The sequence below is a fragment of the Paralichthys olivaceus genome, chromosome 14 (genome assembly GCF_024713975.1).
Source record: "Paralichthys olivaceus isolate ysfri-2021 chromosome 14, ASM2471397v2, whole genome shotgun sequence".
In the NCBI taxonomy this organism is placed as follows: domain Eukaryota; kingdom Metazoa; phylum Chordata; class Actinopteri; order Pleuronectiformes; family Paralichthyidae; genus Paralichthys; species Paralichthys olivaceus.
The window spans coordinates 11721062-11746559 of NC_091106.1; the positions used below are offsets into that span (position 1 = coordinate 11721062).

The following is a 25498-nucleotide window of genomic DNA, read 5'->3' on the forward strand; positions in this document are numbered from 1 at the left end:
AATTACACATCTTTAAAAGGTTTTAGTCTTACTCAGATTGATAAAACAAGCTTCATATAAAGCAGAGCTGTCAAACTCAAGTGGCCCGCAGTACAACTATATCCGTCCAGAGATACAATATCATATGTCTTTCTTAACTGGTCCGCCGCTCAAAAGAAAGCACTTTTTGGGCTCCATAGGCCGAGCCACGGTGCGTAATGCCTGGTTAGACGCACATGGAACAAGCGCCCCTCCTCACCTGCCGAGTATTTGATGATATTATTTTTCCAGTGTTCCAGAGATCCCAGTGCTTGCCCCGTCAAGTTCACTCACACTTTTCTCAGCGATGAAGATGAACAAAAACCCACACAGGAGTCGTCTCACTAATGCACACCTTCACACTATCTTGAGAGTTTCCACTGCACAGAACCTAACCCCAAACTTAATGAACTGGCAGCCAAGAAAGGATGCCAACATTCAAAAGAAGAATGTAGCCGACCTAAATAAGTTTTCTTTTTGTACTTTATCATATATCCTGTCCATCCTTTTTAATAAATGTTGACCCTCGACGTAGTCCCTATTTTTAATTTTGGCCCCCTGTGATTGAGTTTGACACCACTGATATAAAGCATCATATTTGATACTTGACAAAAGAGATGTTCAGATACCAACACCAGCAACAGAAATGTCTCCTACCACTAAAAATGCAGGGTCAGGAATCACCAAGTACCCGAATCCACGTACTGATCCAATTGCACATGCATAAAGTATATTGGTTTCACCCAGATAAATCAGCAGTTTTCTTTTCCCATAAATCACTACTTCTTCACTTCAAAACACCCACAGGTATACGGTGACGGGCACCATATGAAAGACTTCAGCGTCGACGGGTGTCGTGTGTTGCTAGATCTCCTCTATTCTTTTTAGTTATGACTGTCAAGTTAGATAATGAAAGAAGTTCTATTATTATAATACATTTTATTTATATGGCACCTTTCATACATAAAATACAGCTAAAGTGTTTTACAATAAAATCAAAATCATGAAATAAGAGATCAAAAATAACACAGCAATAAAAGAAAGGCTTAGGATAAAAAAAAAAACATAAAACTAGCAAAAGGTATAAAAAGTAATAAAAAAATAGAATAAAGACAATGGTGTTTAAAAGATCAGATACAGAAAAAGATTATCTATGTTCATTCTCTGGAGAATCGGAAGGGTTTAACCTGAGGCAGGCCATAATCATTTCCAGACAGGGTTGGAAGCATACAACTGCGAAAACATATTATATATAAGTTTATTTTCAAGTATTCAAACAGTACTTATTGGTACTTAACAGGTACACGGAGTCCAGGTATCAGAATCGGTATGGGAACATTTCCACATTATGTTAGATTTGTGTGTAGGCATTAAGTGACATTACATTCTGTCAGCCCCTCTGCTGAATGTTTTCCATTTCTGGTGCCGTTCCCAGATATGTGAAGCATGTGTAGGCACAGACAGGAAATTTAGGACGCCTCTGAACATCAAGTGCAGAAATCGGCCACTCGTAGGACACGGTTAGTCTTCTTTCAGAAAAATGCACCACATTTACAGCTTATTACCCCCACTTTACATCGTCATCACCGAGGTGATGCAGCTCAGTTTATATTGTATCTCATTGGTTGGATATTTAGAATAAACAAAAGCGTTTGCCTTTTAGCTGCAAGGTCGGTTGATTCTTTGAGTTGATTTTCTGAATGAATTCTTCGGAGTATAGGATTTCTGTTTATACCGACACGCACACTTGGGCTTAAAAGAGCATTTTTAGAGTTTTGTTTTTTCAAGGCGCAGCTCGACTTCTGTAGTTATTCAAGTGTTTTTTAAGCCAATAACATTGATCTGTTGCAGCTGCAAAAAGGCCCAGGGAGCTGCATGCTGCTCACAAACTGTGCAATGAGTACCAGGGGCCCTTTTTAGCAACAGCTGCTTTTTTTGCAAACAGATTGCAGCAGTGAAACAGATGTGTCATAGATAAAGTCTTTGGGTTTTTTATTTTTATTCCGACAAAGACAAATAACTTCTAGTTTGCCGTTCACACACTGATGTTCAGGTATAAAATAAGTATGTGCTCTTGAAAATTAGCGCACTGTGCATGTGAGAAAGTTGAGATCTATTTAATAGAAAACCTCTTCTTTCATTTGTGAGACCTGTGGGGGCCAAATGGTGAGAAGAGAGAAAGATACATTTATTCTCACATGTATTAAAGAACCTTTCATGAGTCATTTCTATAAAGTTTCAAACTTTATCAATGATGCTTTGAGCTCTCATTTTGTGGCATTGGTCCTCCTCTATAGAAACAGCTTAATGATGAATCTTACCCAACAACTCACCTCTTGTCATGAATGATTAAGCCACATTATGGTTTGCTCAATCATGCATTGGTATTTTAACATGTATTTAAATTTAAAGTTTTCAGGCACAAACTTTGGTCTATCAATGGTAACCAGAGGCAAACTAAAGAAGCTTTCACACCTTTTTGTTTGGTCAAAAATTTCCTCCTTTTCAGTTTAGGCCAAACCAAAATAACAGGTATGACGGGTAACTCATTACTCCGTCTAGACCAAACTAAATCCATGGTTCTGTTCATTAGAGGCGTGAAAACACTTTTTAAATAGAACTCTGGAGTTGCGGACAAGTCGAGGCAGCATTGAAGAATGAAAGAAGAAAAAGAAGTGGAAGCAGCCCACATCGCTTGTAGTGTCTCCGATGATATAATGTTTAAATGAAGGGGTCGTTCACTCGACACTAATACCATTAAAATATTGCAATGGAAACAAAATTAACAATGAGAATGGATTTGTTCATTTAATCCTTTCAAATGGAAAAACTGTTTATTTTTCTATGGACTACTCAAAAGTAAATATGCCAGACATACACCCATCTACAAACCAATCAAAGTATAGACAGACACAGCCCACGTAGCTGAGTCTTTGTGAAACCATGATCTGGACTTTAAAGTTGACAACATACCATCATACTTTTTTGTGACTATCAAGACACATAGATTTCAAGAATGTGCCACTGTAACTATTTCAGAATATCTTAACAACAAATGCTCCTTTTTTCTCCCTATAAAATGAAATGGACTCCAGGAATTCAACGTCAAGTTTAGCAAATTGTCCCAGAGTCCTGTTCAAAACCCTTCACTGTAATTTTCACTTCATTGTAACTTTATCACCATTATCCGCAGCTCATTATTCAAATGGGGCCAGTTTTTGGAAACCCATTCGCGCTATAGTCTTGTTTACAGTGCAGCTATTCCTCTCTCTGAACACTGTCCCACTGAGCTTTAGCTTATTTTGGAGGATCGTGGTCCCTGAAGGTGACTTAGCAGCAAAAAATTAGATTATGTTCTATTGCCAGGGGTAAGGAATTGGAGTCTCCTGGAGGTATCTAATTTATCACGAGATGACGGCGTTTTCCCCCCACCCCCACCACCATAGGGCCCCGCAGTGTACAAATTATATCAGACAAAGTTTAACGGCTCCCCTCCCGTGTATGAAGTACAGATTAGCAACCCAGGACCTTTTTTGGACAGGATGCTGGCAATGAGGAATCCTGAAAAGCCCTTGACCGTGCAACCGCCTTCATCCTGTATGCAAAGAGGAATCTGACTTAAACTGGTAGTTTGGAAAGTAATAGACAGCAGATCATTTATCTCTCATGTCGTGAGTCATTGGCAAAACGCAGACTGGAGTGATGAAATAAAGGACGTGATTTGCAGGAGCTCTATATAAGCTGTGTATATAAATACACATACAACTTTCATAATTTACATTAGAAACACGATATTCACCGGCTGTTTCCTGACATATGCTTATGAAACCCATTTTACATGTAGAATAAATATGCAGTGGTAATGTTGCATGATTGATTATAAAGGCCTGTACCATATACTTTGAACGGCATTGAAAAAACAAAAAAAACCTGTTTGCATACTATCCAGAGGGGGGGTGGTAGGAGGAATACATCTGCATAGTAGTAATGTCAAAATGTAAGACAAACACGGCTCTTCCACAGTTTAAACAGATTTCCAATGGAAAGATCTTGTTGTGTATGGGTGGTTTTGCTCTGCAGATTTTGAAAAAGACAATTATGATGAATGTTATCGAGAGTATCAAGTGTTGCTACATTTCAACTCTCAAACGCAACGGGTAAAGATAAGTAAACAAGTGGCAGAATGCTCCATAACTTAATTAGCTATCTATATGCACAGTATATGTACAGTGTTTTTTATTCCTATTAAAATGCTAGACTTTACCTCAAACGCTCTGTTTCAGTGTCAGTCTAATAAAGCTTCCCCTGTTCTGTCCGTATTGCAGAGCTATGAGTGCGTGTGCCATTCCGGCTGGGAGGGGCAGCACTGCCAACAAGAAATAGATGAATGTGTGTCACAGCCCTGCAAAAACAACGCCACCTGCACGGATCTCCTCAACGGCTACAAGTAGGTGTGCGAGCCAGGCTCGAGGGCACCGTCCTTGCGAGGTGCACTTGATAAATTCAGGTGAAAAAATAAGCTGTTCGGTGATGGCAGTATGTCCTTCCACTGGCAGCGAAGATAATGAATTGCAGATGGCAGGTAAAACAAATGAGTCAATCAATTGCTCACAGCATGAAAAGGTTTCAGGGGATCCGTGACTCATTGGAGGGAAAAGCTGGTGTATCTGCTTCAGCTAATGCCCAAAGCCTCCCACCCGCCCACCTACCCACCCGCTGGGGGGGACTTAAAACTGCTTCAGGTGAAAAATCCGGGGGGGTGGAGAGGAATGTGAGGTGGAGTGGTTGATAGTGTTCAGGCACTCACTGCCACCAAGTGGAATAGTCAATCTGCTTTAAGAGGAGCTACTTAAGACTCACACACACACTCTCTGACTACGTTCACACAGCGGAGAGACTTTTACGTCACTCTAGGTCGACATTCTTCTCCTTGTTTATTGCCATACACATCGTGCTGTGTGGGATGACACATCAGGGCAAAGACGAGCTCAGATTTAAGTCTGATACCAGGCACATTTTATAAGATGATGTGAACGGCTACATTAAAAAAAACAGATCTAGAAAAAATGAGAATTGAAAATAGAATTGAGCACTAAGGCTTGCAGTTTGAACGTAGCGTGTGTTTCTCTGTCTCTCTTCCTCTCTGTGTCTGTGGCTAGCATGCATATATTTTCATTTAATCCCCACTCAATGCTCTAACCTTACGTGTCCTACATTCAGCTGTCCAGAATTAAAAGCTGCTCTACAATTAACCTGTACGTTCCCCTGCACCGTCTCTCACAAAGATTCTGGAGTGCCGTGTCAATTCATGTATCCAATCACAGTCTGCACGCAGACAAATGTGACGTGTGGATGGTTTCAATTGGAAAAAGGATATGCCATGTGGTAGAATATCTGAACCACCAGTGCTGCTGTTTTATCTATTTTTAGTAGCACAGTCCAAAGAGAATGTGACACCCCCTAACCCTGAGAAAAACACTGAATATGTTGTTTATTTATTTAGGGATTCATTTCAAATTGTGCCAAAAGGACCTCTGCAGTGCCATATCTCCTCTCTGCTGTGTATCCAAGGTGTTTGTGCTCAGCGGGCTGGACAGGTGTGGACTGTGCCGAGGATGTGAATGAGTGTGATTCCGGGCCTTGTCTAAATGGAGCTCAGTGTCAGGAGTCAGTTATACCTGGGGAGTTCTCCTGCACCTGTCTCCCCTTCTTCAGTGGCCCCTTGTGCAACGAGCCTTATGACCCCTGTGACCCCCTCCACAGTCCGTGCCGGCACGACTCCACCTGCCTGACACGCTCCAATGGAACAGCCTCCTGCAGATGTCCAGCTGGTGAGTGAACACACCGCCACAGCCTCATACTCATGGTGCATGCTTATATAGTGCTTTTTTTAAAGCCCTGTTTCAAGTGAAACTGCATCGTTTTCCTCAGTAGCTCTCTGTACATAAATAGCAGAAAAAACACACAATTGAAAAATTACAAGCTAAACATATACATCGTAGATCAGAGGTTGTCGCAAGAAGATGAGAAATTTCCCTGTCACAGTTAAGTGTGCATCATTTGTATCTCTTCTCTGAAATGTACGAGGTTCTCCAAAACGTTACTCTATCAATCCAGACGATGAATGATTATATTCTTGTGTATTAATCACGTGTTGGACCGTCCTCCTGACGGTGAATACATTTTATACATGTTATAATAACATCCTGGCTGAACATTAGGCAGGGGTGGTACTTAGCTGTCAGACGAGCGGGGTTTCCTGGTAATTCTCAGGACAGGACAGGACAAACCCTGAGTAAAGGGTTGCTATGCTATTCAAACAACAAATAAGTTCAAGAGTTGAATTGTCCTTAGTCTCTAGGATCTGGTCATTGGCTGGTCATAATAATCAAATCTGGCTTGAAGGAAAGCACTGATTGTAATTAATTTCTAGGATTTATACATATTTTCCAATTTGAGTGTTTTTGCAAAGAGCCCAGTGGTAGCTGGATTCTTCTTTATACTTTTCTCGGAAAATCAGCTGCTAGTGTGCTAATTACAATGATCTGTCAATGTGTTCTACCTCTTTATTGTTATGTTCATATAGAAAATCTTCTATTCATTTAAAGGTTCTTTGTGTAAGATTTAGAGGAAAAAGTTCTATTGGAAGACTTTAAATATAAATTAATTCCAGTGATATTTTCACTAGTGTGTTTCATCTTAAATGGGATTTTTCGGAGCCCTTTATATTCAAATAAATCAGGGCGGTTCTTCTCTACCGAGGCAGCTATGTTTTTCATTGTCGTCCAAACTGGAACAAATGTACACCTTTTTTATGTAATGTGATATTGTGCATGTTGATAATTATAAGCACATATTTATTTTTAAAATTGCACAATTTCATGAATCCAAATTAAACAAATGATTCCTCCCCCTTTTCTTTTACCACAGTCAATAAACCCTAAACTAAAAACTACTACACAACTACAAATATAACTGACTACATTTTAGAAACTTTGTTCATTTCTTATTTCCATGACACTACCTGGCAACCACGGTCCAACTGATTCACAAGAACAATGCTGTTACAAATGAATTTATTTTAATCCGTGTTTTGTTTTTTATATTTTGAGCTATGTTTTTTAAGGCCATACCTGCCAAAGGATATCCTTACATACAAAACCTGATTTTACGGAACCTCTGCATTGTGTTTGAGTTCATGCCTGCTGTCTTTGCATGAACCATATGCAAAATTAGCTATTTAAAGATTATGTGATGCTTCACTGAGGTCAACTCAAAATGTTGTCTCTGACGATGGATCAAAACGTGGAACAGTGGAAGAGATTATGAACCAGTCAATGGAAATAACTCTTATTTCTTCGATGTGTGTTCATATGCTCAGCATGTGCATAAATGGCCATATTTTACCAAATGTATCAAATTAATATGTTTTATATAGCTTGGATTGTGGGCTGTGTGTTTCTCTGGACTGTCTAATTGCATCTCTCTCTTGTGACCAAATCTTCAGTTGGAATCCATAATGGCATATGAACTCTACATATGAAAGCTTTAACTTCAGTGGGTGTTTTCTTACAGTAAAGATGAAATCACATCCCTGCGAATTTAAAATCCTTAAATGTTTCCCTCGTTTATATATTTTTCACACATATTCATGAATAACTCACGCGCACACATCTGAAATTCATGTATCTGTTTCATGTTACGTTCACAAGCTCTGTCAGCTCATGAATAAAGCAACATCTTCATCACGGAGCAGGGAAATTGACCACTTTCTTAGTTAAAATGACCTGTTAGGAAGTTTATCAGTAAGCTCAAGAGGGAATATGAAGGATAGAGTGTTTTAACATTCTTCTTAGTGTTCAGGTCAAGATGCTATAGGGTTGTGCTGTAACTAATGGCTCTATCAGCACAGAGATGAAAAGATGTTGCCTGATATAAATAGAGCGGCTGAGTTAGTTTCAGAAGGCTTCCTTGGAGAGGAATAGGAAATTAGGTGCTGGCTGCATACATTACACCAAGAGCTTTGCGTGGGCTTGGTCGTTTTCACTTTACACAAGCATTGTGACTCACTACTCTCTATTGTTATTCACCATAAATCCATCCTGCCTAGCTCGCACTCAACAAACACAGAGCTGTTATACAACCGATGGCTTCGTCCCAGAGTTACAATTTTACAGACTTGTTATTTACCATTCACTGTAGGTTATTTGTCAAGGAAATTGTGTAGGCCTTACATTATTCCCAGACCTAATTAAATTAGAATTTGTCCGCCTGTGTCTGCCAGATTTACAGCCGTAAGCAAATCTCATCCCACACACTCAAGATGGACACAGCACAGTGAATGTTATCAAGGTTGATTTGTTAGAAAGCCAAAACCAAATAGCCATTTACCCCATGACATTCAGTTGTGCGTGTTTGCTGTTTTGCAAGGTGTGTGGAGGACCTGCAGGGAACTACAGTGAAACAAATTAAGAAGAGGGAGCTTGAGTGTTTATTTGACCTCACATCATGTCTCAGTCAAAGACTGTGTGATTGGTGCAAAAGAAACAATATGTACTCAAAACAAGTTTGTGTGCTAAGTTCAGCTACATTTAAATCCAGTATCTAAAATCTTGCATAATGGTACATCCCTGGCTCAAAATTGCTGCATAGCCCAAATGTGGCATGATGCACATTTCAACTGCAGCTAACTCGAGCCCACATGGGCCAAACACACATACACACAGTTGGACATTGTTGCAGCAGAAATAAAGGTTTGTGTGTGTGTTTCATGGTATATATTTAGATAGATATGTAATTGAGGTGCAGTAGAAGCATGATGTTGTTCGACGTTCCTGTTTTTTAGACAGGGTGTTGCATCACTGAAGGAATATATGTGTATGTTTAGGTAGCCATAGATTCTCAGTCATCCAGGATGAAGTTCTCCAAGTAGAATTGAATCTAGATCAACACAGGAAAGCAGTGGTTGTTGACCCCCCCTCTTGAGTTTCTCTGATACTCCACATCTATAGATACTACACATATGGGATGGATTTTATTATTCTTTTCCCCACATAGTGTTGTTGCTCTTCAAGGATCTTGTGGCTATTTTCGTCAAATGTTTTCTACATTTCTTGGGCATGGGCACTTGTTGGTACACTATCAGCTCAGTGTTGTAGGGTTCTTATATCTCAAAGTGGAATCAAAGTGAAGGTGCTGGTCCCCTGTATTGTATATACACACACACACACACACACACACACACACACACACACACACACACACACACACAGGGGACATAAAAATGGAGGCTACTGTCTTTGTCAATGCCAAGCTTTTGTTCCTGACGTCCAGGTAATGTGTTCCATGTAGGCCTCATCCACAGCTGTGAACCAGTGGCTCTGTGCTGTTCCTCTTTTGGAGTTCAGGGCGCTGCTTTGTGAACCACAACAGGAGTTACTGGTGAACTCATGGCACAAACTGGCTTTTGTCTGGTTTAAAGCTTATGTAGCTGTTGTGAACACTCTATGGGGCTTTTCCTTGTATACACTGGTTGGTGGCATTGAGCAGTGGTAGTCCATTGTGTTTATGACCACTGTTCATCTACCCTTATTTAGCGGTGGATTGGGATTCTTAAGATTTTTTGCAGCCTTCCTTCCTTGGATGATGAGTGATAAAGAAAAAATCTTCTGCACAGATGTTTGATGGAAGATGGCTGAGTTTCTGATTGGTGTTTATAATGGTGACTAAAGAATAAACTCAAAGAGCTTCAGTTGTTCTTACTTGAATATGAGTGTATTACAACACAGATCTGCAGACAGAAGATTATTCCTCTAACATACATGTGAGCAGTCAAACCAAACAGCTTGAGGTACAACAGAAGCAGTATGTAACAAACGGGGGCAGCAGATAACAGTGTAGGTCACTAGAAGTCATGTCATGATCGTTATAACCTTCTTGAGAATAAAGACTCGCTCGCGGCACAACTTATCACAATGCCAAGGACAGAATGGCAACTAAGCACAAAACATGGAACATTGTAATCTGGCTGACAGAGGCCTCCAGACTGCTCAACCTTGGTCAAAGTCATACTCAATATGAAAAATGAGTAAACATGTATGTGTCAAACATTAAGGGGTTGCTTTTGTGTTGGAAAAGTCCGCCAATACCTTCAACCTGAGCGGTTCTGCCTCCGTTTATGTCAAGTTAATTTTGACTCGGCTGATTTTGTTGCTTGGTTGTCAACAATTGGTAAAAACTGTGGTGTGAGAGTAGAGTTTAATCCTTTGGCAAAGCCGTCTTTCTCTGGTCACGTAGATGCTTCAACTATCTGGATATAATCTTGTTTTTGGCTCTAAATAGGTTCTTCTGTGTTCTTGGCTTTGCTGGCTCATGATATTAGGGTTTGGAATCTCTGTTTAACTGTCCTTGCTCTTTGTGGGCTGAGATAGTTGCGCATTCTCAATGAAATCGGTGACCTTCCTCAAGACTGCACTAGAAAGAGGAATATGTTTCTGAAGTAGGCAGTCATTCAAACCTTCAGTAGCCTCACTTTCTCATTCAGTAGCTGGTTCTGTACCTTTTCTAAGATCAATTCAACTTTGTGGCCTTTAGCTGTGGAACCTTGACATAGGCAGTTTGATACGATTCTCAGGTTGAACCATAAGTTGCTTATGTAGTCTGCAAATTGCACACACTCATACATTTCAGTCCCCCTACATTTTTCATCAAAATTCAGACTTCATGCCCTGAGAAAATAACAAATGTAACAAATCTCCGGATCTGAAATTAAAATGATCCTTCCTTAGCTCAAGTCCCATCGTTCCACCAAATTTTCGGGAAATCCCTGGACTTGATTTTGCTCACAAGTAAACAAACAAACATACACACAACCAAGAAACAAACTGACATGGATAAAAGCATAACCTAAAAAAAAAATCACCAATATACTTATTTCAATAAATGTATTTATTGTTTCTGGTCTTCTGTTTAGACACTTTAGAGGAAATAGTATCTTATGTGAAAATACCCAGGAGACAATAATAATAACTTTGAAAGTGGATGGCCACTGTCACATTTTTATGGCAAGTCTTAAGCCAATATCTATTTTTTCTTTTATAAAAGATAAGCTCTTGAGCAGTGGGTTTAATGATCAGCTTTTTCTTTCAGTAAAGACTCAATAAATATACGGTCATAGATTTCCCGAGACAGTTCAGGAGACTATAATATAGTGTTACAAAAAGGGTGATGTGGAAGTTTTAGTGTTCACTGAAACTAAAAGGCAGCTATTTGGGGGTGCCCACTGGGAGTAAGCATTAAAGTGGTTTGTAAAACACAGACACAATGGAAATGAGTTTTGTCTACAAAGGTGTACTGTGAGAACCTGGAGGCCAGAATAAAACCAGAGCCAGATGAAAGAATCTTCTGAAAGGAAAATATAAGGGAAGCAGTTATCCTCTGCTGATTGTAGACGGCTCCTGGAGGAAGCTGCGGTTCTTCCGAGCAGTGACTCTCCACTGTGGCTCTGGCCAGGAGGCCCAGTCATCTTGCCTGACCAGCACAGATGTTCCACTTTGCTCTTAATGAGGAGCCCCAGCAGGGAGTGCCAAGGCTGATAGAAGAGCAACCTGAAAATGGAAGAGCCGGGGCAGAGGTTGAGGCGAAGGTTAGCGGCCGACAACGACAACAAATGAAACAAACATGCATAGCATCGCTCAACACACATTATGGAAGAGTTATGTCTAATTCTGAGCTCTGCGCACGATTTATAGGCGGGGGTGTCCTTGCTCACTTTGCTGCAGTTTGCACAGACAACGGTTTGCAAATGTAAACTGTTAACGTCCTAGGTTTAAGAATTATGGTCCACATCGCTGTGTGTTGAAAGTACACAATCATAAAGAAACCACTACATATTTGGATTCTTTCAGCTAATACCTGAACCAAATACTGTATGTAAACACATTGTGTGGCAATTTCTATTGAAGAATTTCTGTTGGGTTGGTAAATACGCTGCAATCATTTTGAGTAATTAATGTATTCCATAATCTGTAATATAATAACCCCCCCCCCCCCCCCCCCCGTATGTTAAAAGTGAGTTATTTGACAAGGGGATAACAATTATGCCTCTCTCTATTACAAGTGGAGAAATATGATTCTCACAGTATAGTGATTTCAGCAGCATTGTGTGGTCCCTTCACATGCAAAAGCCATTTGGTCTCCATGGCTCAGAATATCCCCAGAGGTGTTGCTGGCCAGATGGAGAACAAACCCCTTTATTTGCATGGCATGCTACACGAGCCTTCACCTTCCACAAGATTGAGATTGTGTCCTACCAAACAGTTGGTTAATGAGCTGCTGTGAAGCCGTGCCAACAAGAGAGCCGACACACACCTAATATGATATTGAAAAAGATGTGTTGAGGATACTCGTTGCCAGAGATGTGTTGGGGAAAGCCTGACCGCATAAGTGATTATTCTCTTTTTAATGGAGGAAGAAGAAATATGACTTTTCGTACTGTATCACGATTTATAAACCAGATGCCCTGGCAGATGTATGTGAATACCACTGACCCTTTTCTTTTCTAGTTTAGTGATATATGACACAATGTCCTCTGCCTTTGGATCTAAACCAATAATTACATAGTACCAGTCAAATGAACTTATTTCTATATATATATATATTTGTTCATGCAAAACACACTTACTGCCTTGCTTTATTATGGTGTATTATAATTCTATCATTTTAGTAACAATAATGTTTTTTAGAGTTGAGTGTCGGACTAAGATTAACAATCTCCTTAAGAAGTATCCTGGTTTAAATACTGTGGCCGAAGCACATAGAATATAGAGGTGACATTTAACAGACTAGTAATAATATGGTATATAACATGTATTGTATTTGATAAATTACTTGGGGTTAATGTAACTAAGCCAATATACTGTGTCACTAAGCCTCTTTAATCACTATTTCTCCCCACAGTACAATTCCTGTGATCAAAGTTATCTCTCTCACAGAATAATGGTCCATGAAAGAGAGGCGGTCACTGACCACACTGTAAAAACGTCAACTTATATTCTTTGGCATAAATAGCCATTACAATTTGTTAGGCTTTAGGAACGTAAATTATCACCATTTAAAGAAGAATTGAAACTGTGCCAGCAATTCAACTTTGTCTTTTACTGTTAGTTAAGGGAGTGAGCGCTGAGGACGTTGAATTTTAATATTTGTCATTAAAAGCCAGTTTTTACTCAGTGTTTACTCGGATATTAATTTGGGTTTTAATTTATTATTAAATATGTATATTTAGATAATTTTTCATTTCAAGTTCATTTTGGTTGATTATCACTTTAAGTTCCAGCTGATCCTTTTTCTAACTCAATAGATTAAGAAATTTACAAAACTTATTTTATAAACAAAAACTTCCGATAAACTATAGAGGAATTTAATAAATCTATGTAATTTACCATTATTATTGACTTATGGCCAAAAACATGTTTGTTAGGTCACAGTACCACCTCTGACCTTTGACCTCCAAATGCTCATCAGTTCATCACTGAATACAAGATGTGATGTCAGATTCCCTCCAACTAAATCTAAACAGTTCATCAAAAATTTACATTTGTGCCAAATCTACAGAAACTCCTTCCTGATATGTATGGAGTTCAAGCTCTATAAAAGAATGAACATTTCTTCTGCAGAGCATGGAGATCTGTGTTACCAAGAGTGAATTAATGCTGTCATCCTGTAAACCCGGACAGACAAACAGTGCTTCAACCGAGGTCATTTTTGTGCAACTGGGTATTGGACTTGTTAACTAATGGGCCCAATTAGAATCCACAACATCTCATCCTCCCCCCAGTTCACAGAAGACGCAGCATTGGCTGGACTCACAGCAAAGTGTCCGTGTGCAGGCAGGAGGTTGAATAAGTGGAGGCCTGGTGCAAATGTAAAGGAGACAAAGAAGATGACCATGGACCACTACTTCTCCCCGCCACATGGAGGGAGCAGCGGTTGAGATGGTCTCTTATTTTGAATACATGGGAGTGCACATCTCTGATAACTTTACCTAGGGCATCAACAAAGCCAGCATTTATGTTGAAGAAAGCCCAGCAACGCCTCTACTTCTTTAGGAGGCTGAGCTGTGCAGCTCTTGACACCTCAGTCATCATTTCCTTCCAGAGGTGTGTGGCCGAGAGGATCCTCGCTTCTTGAGTCACCACGACCTACGGTTACTGCTCTGCTGCAGATAGACAGGCACTGCAGCAGATTGTGAGGGCTGCACAGTGAATCACTGACAACAGCCAACCCACCATCAGTGACATTTACAACAGCAGGGGCAGTAAAAGGGCGTCTTGCGTCATGAGGGACTCTAGCCACCCCGCTTACGAACTGTTAGCTCCCCTCCCATCGGGCAGGAGGCTGCGCAGCATCAAGGCGAGGAGCACCAGGCTGTGGAACAGCTTCTTCCCAGATGCTGAGAGACTGAAAAATCCTGCGTCTCACACAACACTGCTGCTGTTATTATTAACATCCCCCCACATCAGGTCCGTGCTGCCATTTGACACAAACACTTCTGCAATCTCACTTAACACTTTGCTGCTGTTGATTAAGGTGGCGAGGATATTTGTTTCATACCTAGACATCGCTGCAACCTTTGGCCCATTTGGTCTTTTAGATTTTTACATTTCATATTGTTACACTGTGCTCACTTTATACTTTATATTTAAATAGTCATCTTAACACTGTTTTATTTTGTGATTTCTTTTTTAAATTATTGCGTGAACTAGGACTTGGGTACCTCATTTCATTCCCTTTCATTGTCTGTTATTTGGTTTGAAAGCAATATTTCTACATCTATATCTACTGGACAGATTACCATGCAACTTAGTGGAAGGATGTGGTATGGGTTTGGCAAGAACCTATTAAATTTGAATGTGGTTGCAGATAAGTGGGCGGATCAGATTTTTTTACTTTAACATTGCATGCTTTGAGATTTACAGTTTTCCCAGTGAAATGGATTCTGACTCCCAGAAAAAAAAAAAAACAGCTTGATTGAATTCAAGGGGTCTATTGAAACTTGGCAGAGGTATGCTCTCTGAGTGCCATTCTAGTGTCAGGTATGGTCTGGAATGGCAATCTATCCCTGATCCCTTTTCAACAAGTAAAAGTTCTGAGTCGTGATGGTCTAAAATAATATTCTGGTCTAACTTAGCGAAAGGCAAGTTGAACTTTTATTTTAAATGTCAGAAATAAACCAACTAAAGCGCTTTTGATTTGCATGCAAACCATGTCAATCACAGCTCCATTTAGAGAACTTGGGCTCTATGTTCACGATCTAAGCGCGTGGTCTAAGGCGCATGAAGCATATGCATTAAGGGTGTGTTCAAATCCAAGTGAAGTACACCATCTGTGTGTGTAACAAGAAGAATTGTGCACCCGGCTGTGTTGCAAGATTTCACTATCTTGATCATGTACCCGTAGCAGTTAAATACAATGCTCCTAACTACACACCAGGTTTTTGTTGGACGATTGCGTTCCGCTGCTTCAAGATGACGAAACTCCAGCAATGCTCCTGACCACACGTTTTTAAGACTCACACGCCCACGAGCGCTTGGATGAGAGCAAATGCTATCATTATTTGATAGCACCGTGGACACTGGACAGACATTTGCACTTTAAGCTGCTTTTCGTTGGTGTAAAATATGGTCCCTCTTATCTAAGCTAAAACATTAAAATTGAGGCACATCGAGGCTAAAAGATATTAAAATGTAGCAGGTGTTCAGTCTCAGTATGAGACTTTGCCCCTTCGGTGAGCAAAGATCTCAGCATGCCTCTGACATTCCGTTGTCGAGGGCAAAGGGTGTTTTTTTTTTGTTTTTTTCCCCCATTTTTGCTTCGAGGCTCTGGTTTAGCCCAAACAGCTGCATCAAAAAAGAAAGCAAAACAAAAAGAGACATCAATGGGCTCACAGTGGTATCAGAGTTTCTACCTTAATAAAATGCTCAGTCATCAGTAGCTTCTAACATATTGGTGTTTAACCCCTGAACGCTTCACTGCAGGTAGAAATACCCAAATGGTGGATGTGTAAATATGTGGAGACTGGCCACAATGCTGACAGAATCCATTTCATTTGTAATACCCAAAGGTAAAGGGTTAGTTTCAGATGTTAGAGGACACATGGAGACAGAGTGTCTATTTTATGAGGATGTCTTCACTTATGCCTTAAAATCCATTGCCATAGATTAGTAACTTAGGCTCTTTACTCTTTTTCTTTTATAATTATTTTCCATCACTGATCAGCGCTGTTGGCAAAGCTTCCGTAGAGACCCAGTGATCGATCATCGACTCAAACAGCATGTGTAGTTGATGTAGACTTCTTCGCCACCTGTCGGCCCAGCATGCTTGTTCTCGTGTGGATGGAGATATTTTGATAAACTAAAGTCGTGTTATAAAAACGAAGGGAAAATGTCATGGCTCAAACACAATCAACCAGCCAATCAAAACTTGCAGAAATCTACCTTGTCTGAGATCATTTTTAAGAAATAATACTAAAGGGAGCTTTAACGTTCACAGCACAGTCAGGTTTGTACAATTAGTGCTGTGTAATACTGTCATCTTCCACATGTTGTATCACTTCTGAACATTCAGCAGATGTCTGACTTTATATTGTGTGTAACAAGTAGACAACCTGTAAATGTCTGTAGTTGTGTGTCACAGAAATATCCAAAAGCAGGGTATGAAACAACAGCTGCAATTGCTCGGTGTTGTCACTCACGACTGTTGACAAAGGAGCAACAGTTTGCCTTTTCTAAATGATCTAACAAAAGAGCTTAAGATGACTGAAACGGGGAACACAAAAAACAAAAACATCTTGCTTATTCAGGGAGTATTGTCTGAGCCAGAGAGGAGCTGTGGTTAAGTACTTGCACACCTCGAGGAGCAGGTTAGTGGCTTCATTTATACGTAGTGTTTAAAAATAGGCCCTCGCACTGCAACAGCTGTACAGTAAACACATTTTTAAGAAAGCCGGTGTTTAATCATTTTGTGGCTTCATTAGCATCACTGAAGAGGTGGTCCAGGTGTGTAACAGTGGGGTAAAGAGGCTGCACACGCTGGTGTTTACAGGCAGGGAGATTTGAATTCTTACCCCACTTACTCCACAACCCAGGACTCAAAAGCATGCTGTGTTCCTGATTGTGAGGAACACTGCTCTGATGACGAATATGGCCCCCAGTGTGTTCTTTCATTGTCCGTCCATATTTCTTTTGATTTGCTCAGAGTTGGTGATTTGTTGCTCAGGACTTGTGACGTCTCTGCCTGTGGAGTCTGTGCTTTTTCTTTGGCAACTGACAGCTGTAATTACACAGTTCTTCACAAAACTTCAGTTTTCTTTCCATTGTGGTTGCTGCATAATGAATAGTCACCATGTGTATCATGTAATGAGGTCTCAATAGCAAATGAGGATGTACAGCAATGCTTCCATCAGATCGTCTCAGTGATGGATTAGTGTGGTCGCCCTTTTTTGCTTTCTGTGCAAATGCAAGCTGCCTCAGTGTTGGCACAAGGCAAACTCATAGAGCGCTGTAATGTAAGTCAATAATTTCTTGTGTATTAAGTGGAAGTTCTTGCTCAGCCAGACAGAGACAGCAGCATACATGTTTTTGCTGACATGCCAAACAAGGCCATTACAGATATGAAAACCCTCTTGGTTTCTCCGTTAATGGTTTATTTTCAGTTGATGTAGACATTGAAGACACACAGAGTTTTTATATTGGATGAAAATATGAAGTTAGTTAAATGCCAGGTCTGAGATAAAAGATCAAGAGGAGTTCAAAGTAAAAAGCAATAATCTAAATTTCATGCTGAGGACAAACAACATAGCCGGCATCCATAATGTGCCTTTCTAGCTATAAACACAAGAACACAGAAAATACAACCCACAACCAGATGAACATACACCAGGTTCACCAGCTGTCTCCGTTCCGTCTTACGCATTGAGGGTTTGTCTTGCCACATGAAAAGTTGAGCAATGCGATTCAATTCCATTCAAAATCAATGAGGAGAGTTTCCGTTGATGCCCCCAACACGTGTGAGTCCTGCGTATCTCTCTCAGGAACTTAGTTGTGCTCACTGAGGATCTCAAATTTCTCTGCTTAATGTTGTACAACCATGATAATACTGTTTTTACAGCGTTTTTACTCTATCATCAAACATTATATCAGTAGTTTGGTTATGTCTCGAAGGATAAATGGTATTAAATGCAGATTGACCAAGTTTGATGACTCTTGAGAGACATGGCTTTTGTTCACTGTTCTGCATGACTTCAAATATTACACTGATTGATGTAGAGGCTCAGCAGTTTAAGTTCATGTAAACATGGAGAATCACAGCTCATCACAGTTCATCTGAAGGAAAACATGAAATGATGATGCATTTAGGTTTCAGCATGAAAATCATGCACAGATTTAGCGATCGGCGATATCTGACATTTCATGTGATGTATGACAAGCACACAGATGACATACACAGCCAAATACCATAATCCGTCTATATTGCACAAACAGCGGGTAATGTAATTTTAAACGACCCCTCTCTGAGAAATTGTTAACATCAGACTGACAGCAACTTTGATAAGAAGACTATCTAGTCTAGTCACATATGTTACAGTCCAAACTAAATTCACACTGTTGAAATGAAGACGTCACTCATGTTTCAATTGAAACGTCCATCAAAGTCCACAATCCACTGGGGATTACCCACAATTTCTTCTCCTCTGAGGCGTTACCTGGCAGGAGCAGTGATCACACGCTGGAGCTGCAGCCAGATGATGGAACGTCTACGTGAGCACGTGCCTTTGGTTTCCCTCTCTGTACTCTGTCAAAGAGATGCCTCCAGTCACTGCTTAGTGGCAGAAGATGCATTACGTTGTGGCAACATTCGAAATAGTCCCTGAGGTGCCCCACCATTGCTTTGACTGACAGAGCAGCTTGTGAAAGCTGTGCTGTCCCATAATTCACCAGATGCTCTGTGGTCCCATGGATTCCCTCTCATTCGTACGTCCCAGGATGCACAGAGCTGCGTCAGTGTCGCTGAAGCATCACTCCAGTTGTGTTGGAAATGTGTCTGTCTTCCTTTTAAACATGATGATTTACAGTTTGGGGCGTTCAGATTGTTAAGAATGCACAATGAGAACTGCTCAGAAAGCCCCGCCCAGTGGTCAAGCAATTCCCTATTCAACAATATATACAATCAACAGCTCTCGAGAGCAAACTACAAATACTGGCCTTCCAATGATGGGACCCATCTGAACACAGTAATTTATGATCGGTGCAATTTTCTGCCAACTGGTGTTTACTGTAGATTTCAAAAGAGCTGCAATGACAAAAATTGTTGCCATTACGGTGCATTATATAGTGTGGACTGATACATGGTATCAGTACAAATGGTACAGAGACCCCAAAGAAAGCTGTGGTGACCCTAAAACAACCAATCCAGATATGAATCACATAGTAATCAGCGGTTTATATGTGAATGTTTCCATGTCTCCTTGAAATATATAGTGTAATATAAAATACCCATGTTTAACCATTTCCTAAGGTTTCACATTAAACTATATACCGGTATGTCTTTCAAAAGTGATTTTTAAATCAAATTTTTTTCTTTTCTCAGCTGACAATGATTTCTTAAAAAAACCATTAGATTACAAATGTAACTTTAACTTGAAGCAGCAGGCGAAGCATAATGAGACAGGGAAACCATTACAGCACTAATACTTATTATAAACTAGTTTTATTAAAATCTTTTATACTTGTTCAGCTTATGGTCGTATTTAGAAGTTTCAGCTCAGGGTGTTTAAGGAGTTTTGATAGCAGAATAGCTCACGAAATTATATCTCTGTGTCATTGCTCATATCACTACAGGTGCAGGGACACAGAGTCACAAAATGCTATGAATCAATAGTATGCAGGGAAGTGATGACCACAAGGAATCATTAAGCTGCTTTGCTTATTTTTGATATCCTGGAATTTTTAGATCTGAATGTGACATCTTCCTTTTCAATGTCTGAATTTGACCTGTTTCAGCATCTGGATTAATATTTGTTCAGATCTTATTGATTTTTAATATTTGATTTAAAATGTGGCACATCTTTAAATGTATTATTTAAAATAATAGATAATGAGAAAAGAGGAGCAGTCAGACCACAAATGCTCAATGAGCTTTTCATTAGGTTGAGCTGTCCAATACAATCCAAACCAATACAGCAGCTCTGGCATAAAGTCTAGTTTGCCTGAATTTGTCCTGATAATGAAATGTTAACTATGAGTCATATTGAGTGATTTACTGCACGTATGTGTGAATGTATGTAATTATATTCTTCCCCCATGTAAAATGCACATCTCTCAATAACATAGTCCAGTACAGCACCCTCTTTATATATGACATCAATTATAATTTCACAGTAGAAAATAAAAAGTCAGGAGGATTCAGTTTCCAGGTGAAATATTTCCCTGCTGTAAATTCAGTAGTATACAATTATTTAAATATATTTGAATGGTGACATTTAAGAAGTGATAACATTTCGAAGTCGGGTTTTCAGTTGCATATAAACTCTTTAATTCTCCATTATGTGTGAGACATGAGGGCTCCCTTTGTTGAATTCCTTTTACCTCATAAAACTCGCCTTGCAGTTTGATTTGCTGAGCTGAAAAACGTCTTGTGGACCCAGACCCGAGCACCGGGGGGAAAACCTCCAGCAGGCAGAACATTTCAGGCTCCCAGGCTGTCTTCACAAGTACAACAAAACATCCATGCTGATCTGCTTAGCCATCGTGCCCCTCAACCCCCTAATGAACAAGAGCAAAAGAGCTCTTGGGCTTAGCCTCTCCCTCTTACCCTAACTTAACAAGATGTCCCCCTGCTCGCTCGGTTTCTCTCCCCCGCACACAGACACACACGCACACACACACACACACTGATGCACATATGCACGGTGGCACACAGACGTACACATCCCAAACCCCAAACCACTAACCCTCAGACCAATCTGTCTGCGGCTCTAAAGTATTATTAGACTTACACACTCTCAGAGGGGAAACAGTGAGTGCCGAGAGCTGGAAGATGAGATATGCTACAGGGGCTACTAGTTCCATTAAAATGGCATTCACTGGGGCCTTTGTTATCATCGGTCCTGACGTTTTCAGGGTGAAGTGGGGCTCGCTGATCCATGACCATCTCATCTATCTTTCAGGATTTGAAGGAAGTTGGTGTGAAATTGACACCAATGAGTGCGGCTCCAATCCATGCCAAAACCACGGCGACTGTGTGGACCAGGTCAACAGCTATAGGTAAAGAGTGGTGTCCATAACCAGCTTTTCATTTCCGGTGAGGCAGGCGATTGTCAGGTTTTGTAGTGATGCTGCGTCAATACAAGAAACCTTTGTTTGTTATTTTTACAGTAGAGGTCCCTGAGCTAATGTAATTGTTCTCCTTGTTATTTACTAGATATAATGATGTAACATTTCAGTTTGAAATAAAAAAACAAAACACTCATTGCTTTTCTGTGTTTAGTAAAACTGTCAAAATCCAAATCTGTGTTGCTGTGCTACATGTGCAATCAGACTAATTATGATGTGTAATTAATATCATTAAATTCCCATTGATTATTTTCACTCTGTGCATGTGCAAGTGGGAAACAAATAGATCTTCCATTTTCCATCCGAGACAAAATATCAATATTAATGATTTTTCTGTTCCAGCTGTGAGTGTAAGATGGGATTTTCTGGCCTTCGCTGTGAAGAAGACGTCAATGAATGCACCTCCAGCCCCTGCAGAAACACCGGCATTTGTCAAGACCTCGTGAACAAGTGAGTAGACTAGCTGTGACTTCACGCTTTAACCCGTCGTCTGCTTTCTTACAATTTAAATATATCAATAAAGGCCTTGCAGAATGAATTTCCTCCGCTTTGTTATCAAAGTCAATTGCAAAGAAAACACGCGACGTCGAGACATTCCCCTTCAGATTGCTCCAGTTTATATAACAAGCCTGTCTTCATCCTTGACACAGATAAGCTGCTATTCTAAAAGACAGAGAGTGAATTCAGCAGGAACACATCATGTATCTAGATTGGGCTTTACTCCACTGGTGCCTTTCTCTGCTGTGCTTAATGGGAGCCCTGGGGCTTCCGGGCTTAGTCGGACAGATGGGTAGAGAAGTCCCAGGGCCAATTTGAGTCCTAAATGTTTTGTCTCCAGTTTGTCTCCCGTCATGATTTCGCTCCCATGTGACCTGGCCCGGCTCAGAGCGCGCCTCTGATTGCACAGTCCAGGGAGTTCACATCAGGTGTGCTTTAACCCCGCTGCCCACCACGAGCTCTATCCGCGCCGCCGTCTCCCTGACCCGACAAGCCGAGCGAGTCCATCTGTGCGGCGGCGGTGGTGAATCAGACTGTGCAGGGTTCTCACCCAGCCCATGCTGTGTCTTATGTTAACCCAGCCTTTGCATTAAGATGCAGTGAGTTCAGCTCTGCAAGGGTCAGTCTCTTCCCATCTATGTATACACAGCACAGGCTTTTATATATGGAACTAAACTGCTTCTGTCCAACTTGACTGTAACAGACTGCAATAATAAAAATGTGTTGCGATAACGTTGTCTCAGAGAAGTCCAGAGTTTAAAGTCTGCAGTGTGACAATAACACTTCAGTTTAACCCATTGCTGAAACTTGATTAAGTTTAACTGGTTTACCGTTCATAAAAACTCGATTGAGTTTATATTTCATGCAGAGGTATCTAATTGCATGTTTTCCAATTATCTCATCTAGAAAATACAATAACAGCCTCATACCCAATACCTGAGGAGTGAGCTCGGAGATATTAGAGCCACTGATGGCTGCGGAGAGGGATTTGAATTGAATGTACGGTGCAGATTATCGGCTCCTTCCTTTGGTAACAAGTCATCAAATGTAATTCAAATTTGGTTACACACTGGGAAAGTTAAGTGCTGTCATAATGTCCGCAATTTCTGCGTGGAGATTTTGAGAATGAAAAACGAGTCTCAGTCTGCACAGTAGTTTTATTTAGCACACACACACATACTGGGTTATTTCCTGTGGAGCTTTTACAATAAATAAGAATGATACAGTAAGCGTCTGAAGAACTGTGATTTTTTTTTTCTTAATAATTGATTTCTCATTGATCGAGTGTTATCGCCTCCTCCTCAGATTCCGCTGCATTTGCCCTCCTGGTTATTTCGGAACGCTGTGTGACCTGGATGTGAACGAGTGTGAAGTTTCACCTTGCCTACACGAGGGCATCTGTATCAACACACCCGGCGGCTTCAAGTGTGTCTGTCGCCCTGGATACTCAGGTAGCTCTTCCTTTTTTTTTTTTTTTTCCTTAGGTGACATGAAGATCAATATGAGGGTCTCAAAAGCTTATCATGACTGCTGCGGCCGCGCGTTATCGAGGCGACTGTGACACAGATCTGGCTTTAGTTGTAAAAAAAAAGAATAAATAAACTGCTTCACAATGCTGGCTTTTAATTAGCCCGCCTGCCTCCGAGAGATACAGTGGCTGCTTTAGAGTAAAGCTAACAAGAGATAAATTTAACGTCACCCGTTTTATCTGATGAAAACTTCTCAGTGTCTGTTAGTCGCCTTTATTTCATTTCACCAGTCTCTTTAGTCTCACGTTGCTATTGTTGTTTCACTTCAATCCATTTGTCTTATTTTCCACCCAGAAGGATATTGAGGTATTTTATAGTGTGTGTGTGTGTGTGTGTGTGTGTGTGTGTGTGTGTAAAGCCGATTCCTGTCAGCTACCGGGAAGATTAATTTCATTTGTCTTCCACACTGTATCATCAATTTATCCTTCCCCAGTTGAGAGGGGGGAAATCTCTGAGGTATTGCTTCTCTGGAGAGCAGAACCTGACACGCATGGCCCAATTCCCACAGAAGCAGCTTTTATTATTAGGCCTACGCACAGCATAGTACAAGTCATTACTTTTTCTGTTGCTCTAAGCTCATCTGAGGAAACAGGGCTCCCCAAGAGAGCGAGTGGCCAGAGGATACAGTCGGGATCGGCTCAAACCCAGTAGAACTCATACGAAATATTTGCTCGGGTTACTCTTGTAGCAGCAGCTCAACTTTGCACGAGAGCACAAGCGGCTTCGTGCTGTAACTTATTTCTGTTCCAGTCATAGAGTAAATTTGCTGTCCTGATGTGATACATCATGCATGTGCAGCCCGATTGGAATTGATTGAAATGTTATCCAGCTTTGATGCTATGATGTGGCTTCCCTTTCATCACTGAAATATTTTTCACTTGACGGTATTATCATATTATTTGCTCCAGCCATCAGGAATATCAGCAGGTGTGTTTTTCTTGCATATCTAATGCCAAACTTCATTATGACTGTAACACTTGAAGTTGCCCCCTAACAAACGAGTGTGGTGCTACTTCTACACTGTGATTAAGCTATGGTGACACTTCATTCCCACCTGCATCCCTGCCCTTATTGAATTGTTTTAGTGTCTATTTGTTAAATGAGTCACTGAGTGCATCCGTATTTTCTTCTCTTTTATTAAATCTCCTGCTTTCAGCCGGTGTTCTTGTAGAAGTCGTCTAAAGGCTCTGACTATTACCACCTCTTTTCAGAACTAATGGAGAATGTTTAATACATACGACATGTTTGAGCATAATTGAAGCACGAATCCAGAAAATTGTTTTAGTCAGATTTCTAACAGCTTTTATCATAATTGTTTACCTTTGTGATGCACTTTCTAAAAAGAAAGTGGTAGATTAAATATTTAAACCTTTTTATCTTGAAGTGCTTTTTAATTTTCTGGGATGTCGGGTCTCAATACTCTTTACTTCTTGAACTAGAATGGCTCTGATGAAACCAGATTCAAATGAACTAGATCTGGAATTTAGTTTGGATCTGCACCAAATTGCACACACTCATAAAAATCTGTTCCCTATACATGACTGTTTTTTTCACCAAGGTCCATGAATTATTGTGTTATTATTGTGAATGCCCTATCTTACATTTTTATAGAAAGGGATAAAAGATTCCTGCACCCACCCCTTTGTCCAGATCCAGTTCTTACTGGTCCCAAGTCCCTTCCTTCCACCAAGTTCCATGGGAATATGTTCCAGAGGTTTTTTTGTAATCCTCCCGACAACACAAACAAATAAACCAACCAACCGAGAGACAAACTAGAACAGCACTGAGTAAAATCCTAATACAATTTCTTTTCCCTGGTCCCGTTCTTGCAACAAATCAATTTTTTTTGCATAATCCTGCTGACAAACAAACAAACATACCACCACCAAGGCCCAACAGTCCTTTTTTTTATCCAATCAAGTTGCACCAAATTACACACACTCATAGATATCAGTTCCCCTATTATGCCAAATGTTTGTCATCAACATTTTGAAAAATCTGATAATGTTGAAGAAGAGTGACAAAAAGTGTGTGGATCCGCCTCCTGATGCTGATCTGCAC

The 25498-nt window shown here is 40.4% G+C and overlaps 1 protein-coding gene across 3 annotated transcripts in view; it reads left to right on the top strand.

Moving 5' to 3' along the window:
- eys (eyes shut homolog) overlaps positions 1 to 25498 on the top strand; it is a 188816-nt gene that overhangs the window by 85689 nt on the left and 77629 nt on the right. For all 3 annotated transcript variants that reach the window (XM_069538391.1, XM_020092694.2, XM_020092703.2), the window contains 5 exons: positions 4344 to 4465; positions 5590 to 5849; positions 21245 to 21341; positions 21753 to 21860; positions 23214 to 23359. In XM_069538391.1, the coding sequence (XP_069394492.1) occupies positions 4344 to 4465; positions 5590 to 5849; positions 21245 to 21341; positions 21753 to 21860; positions 23214 to 23359 (733 nt within the window). The remainder of the gene's footprint in view (positions 1 to 4343; positions 4466 to 5589; positions 5850 to 21244; positions 21342 to 21752; positions 21861 to 23213; positions 23360 to 25498) is intronic.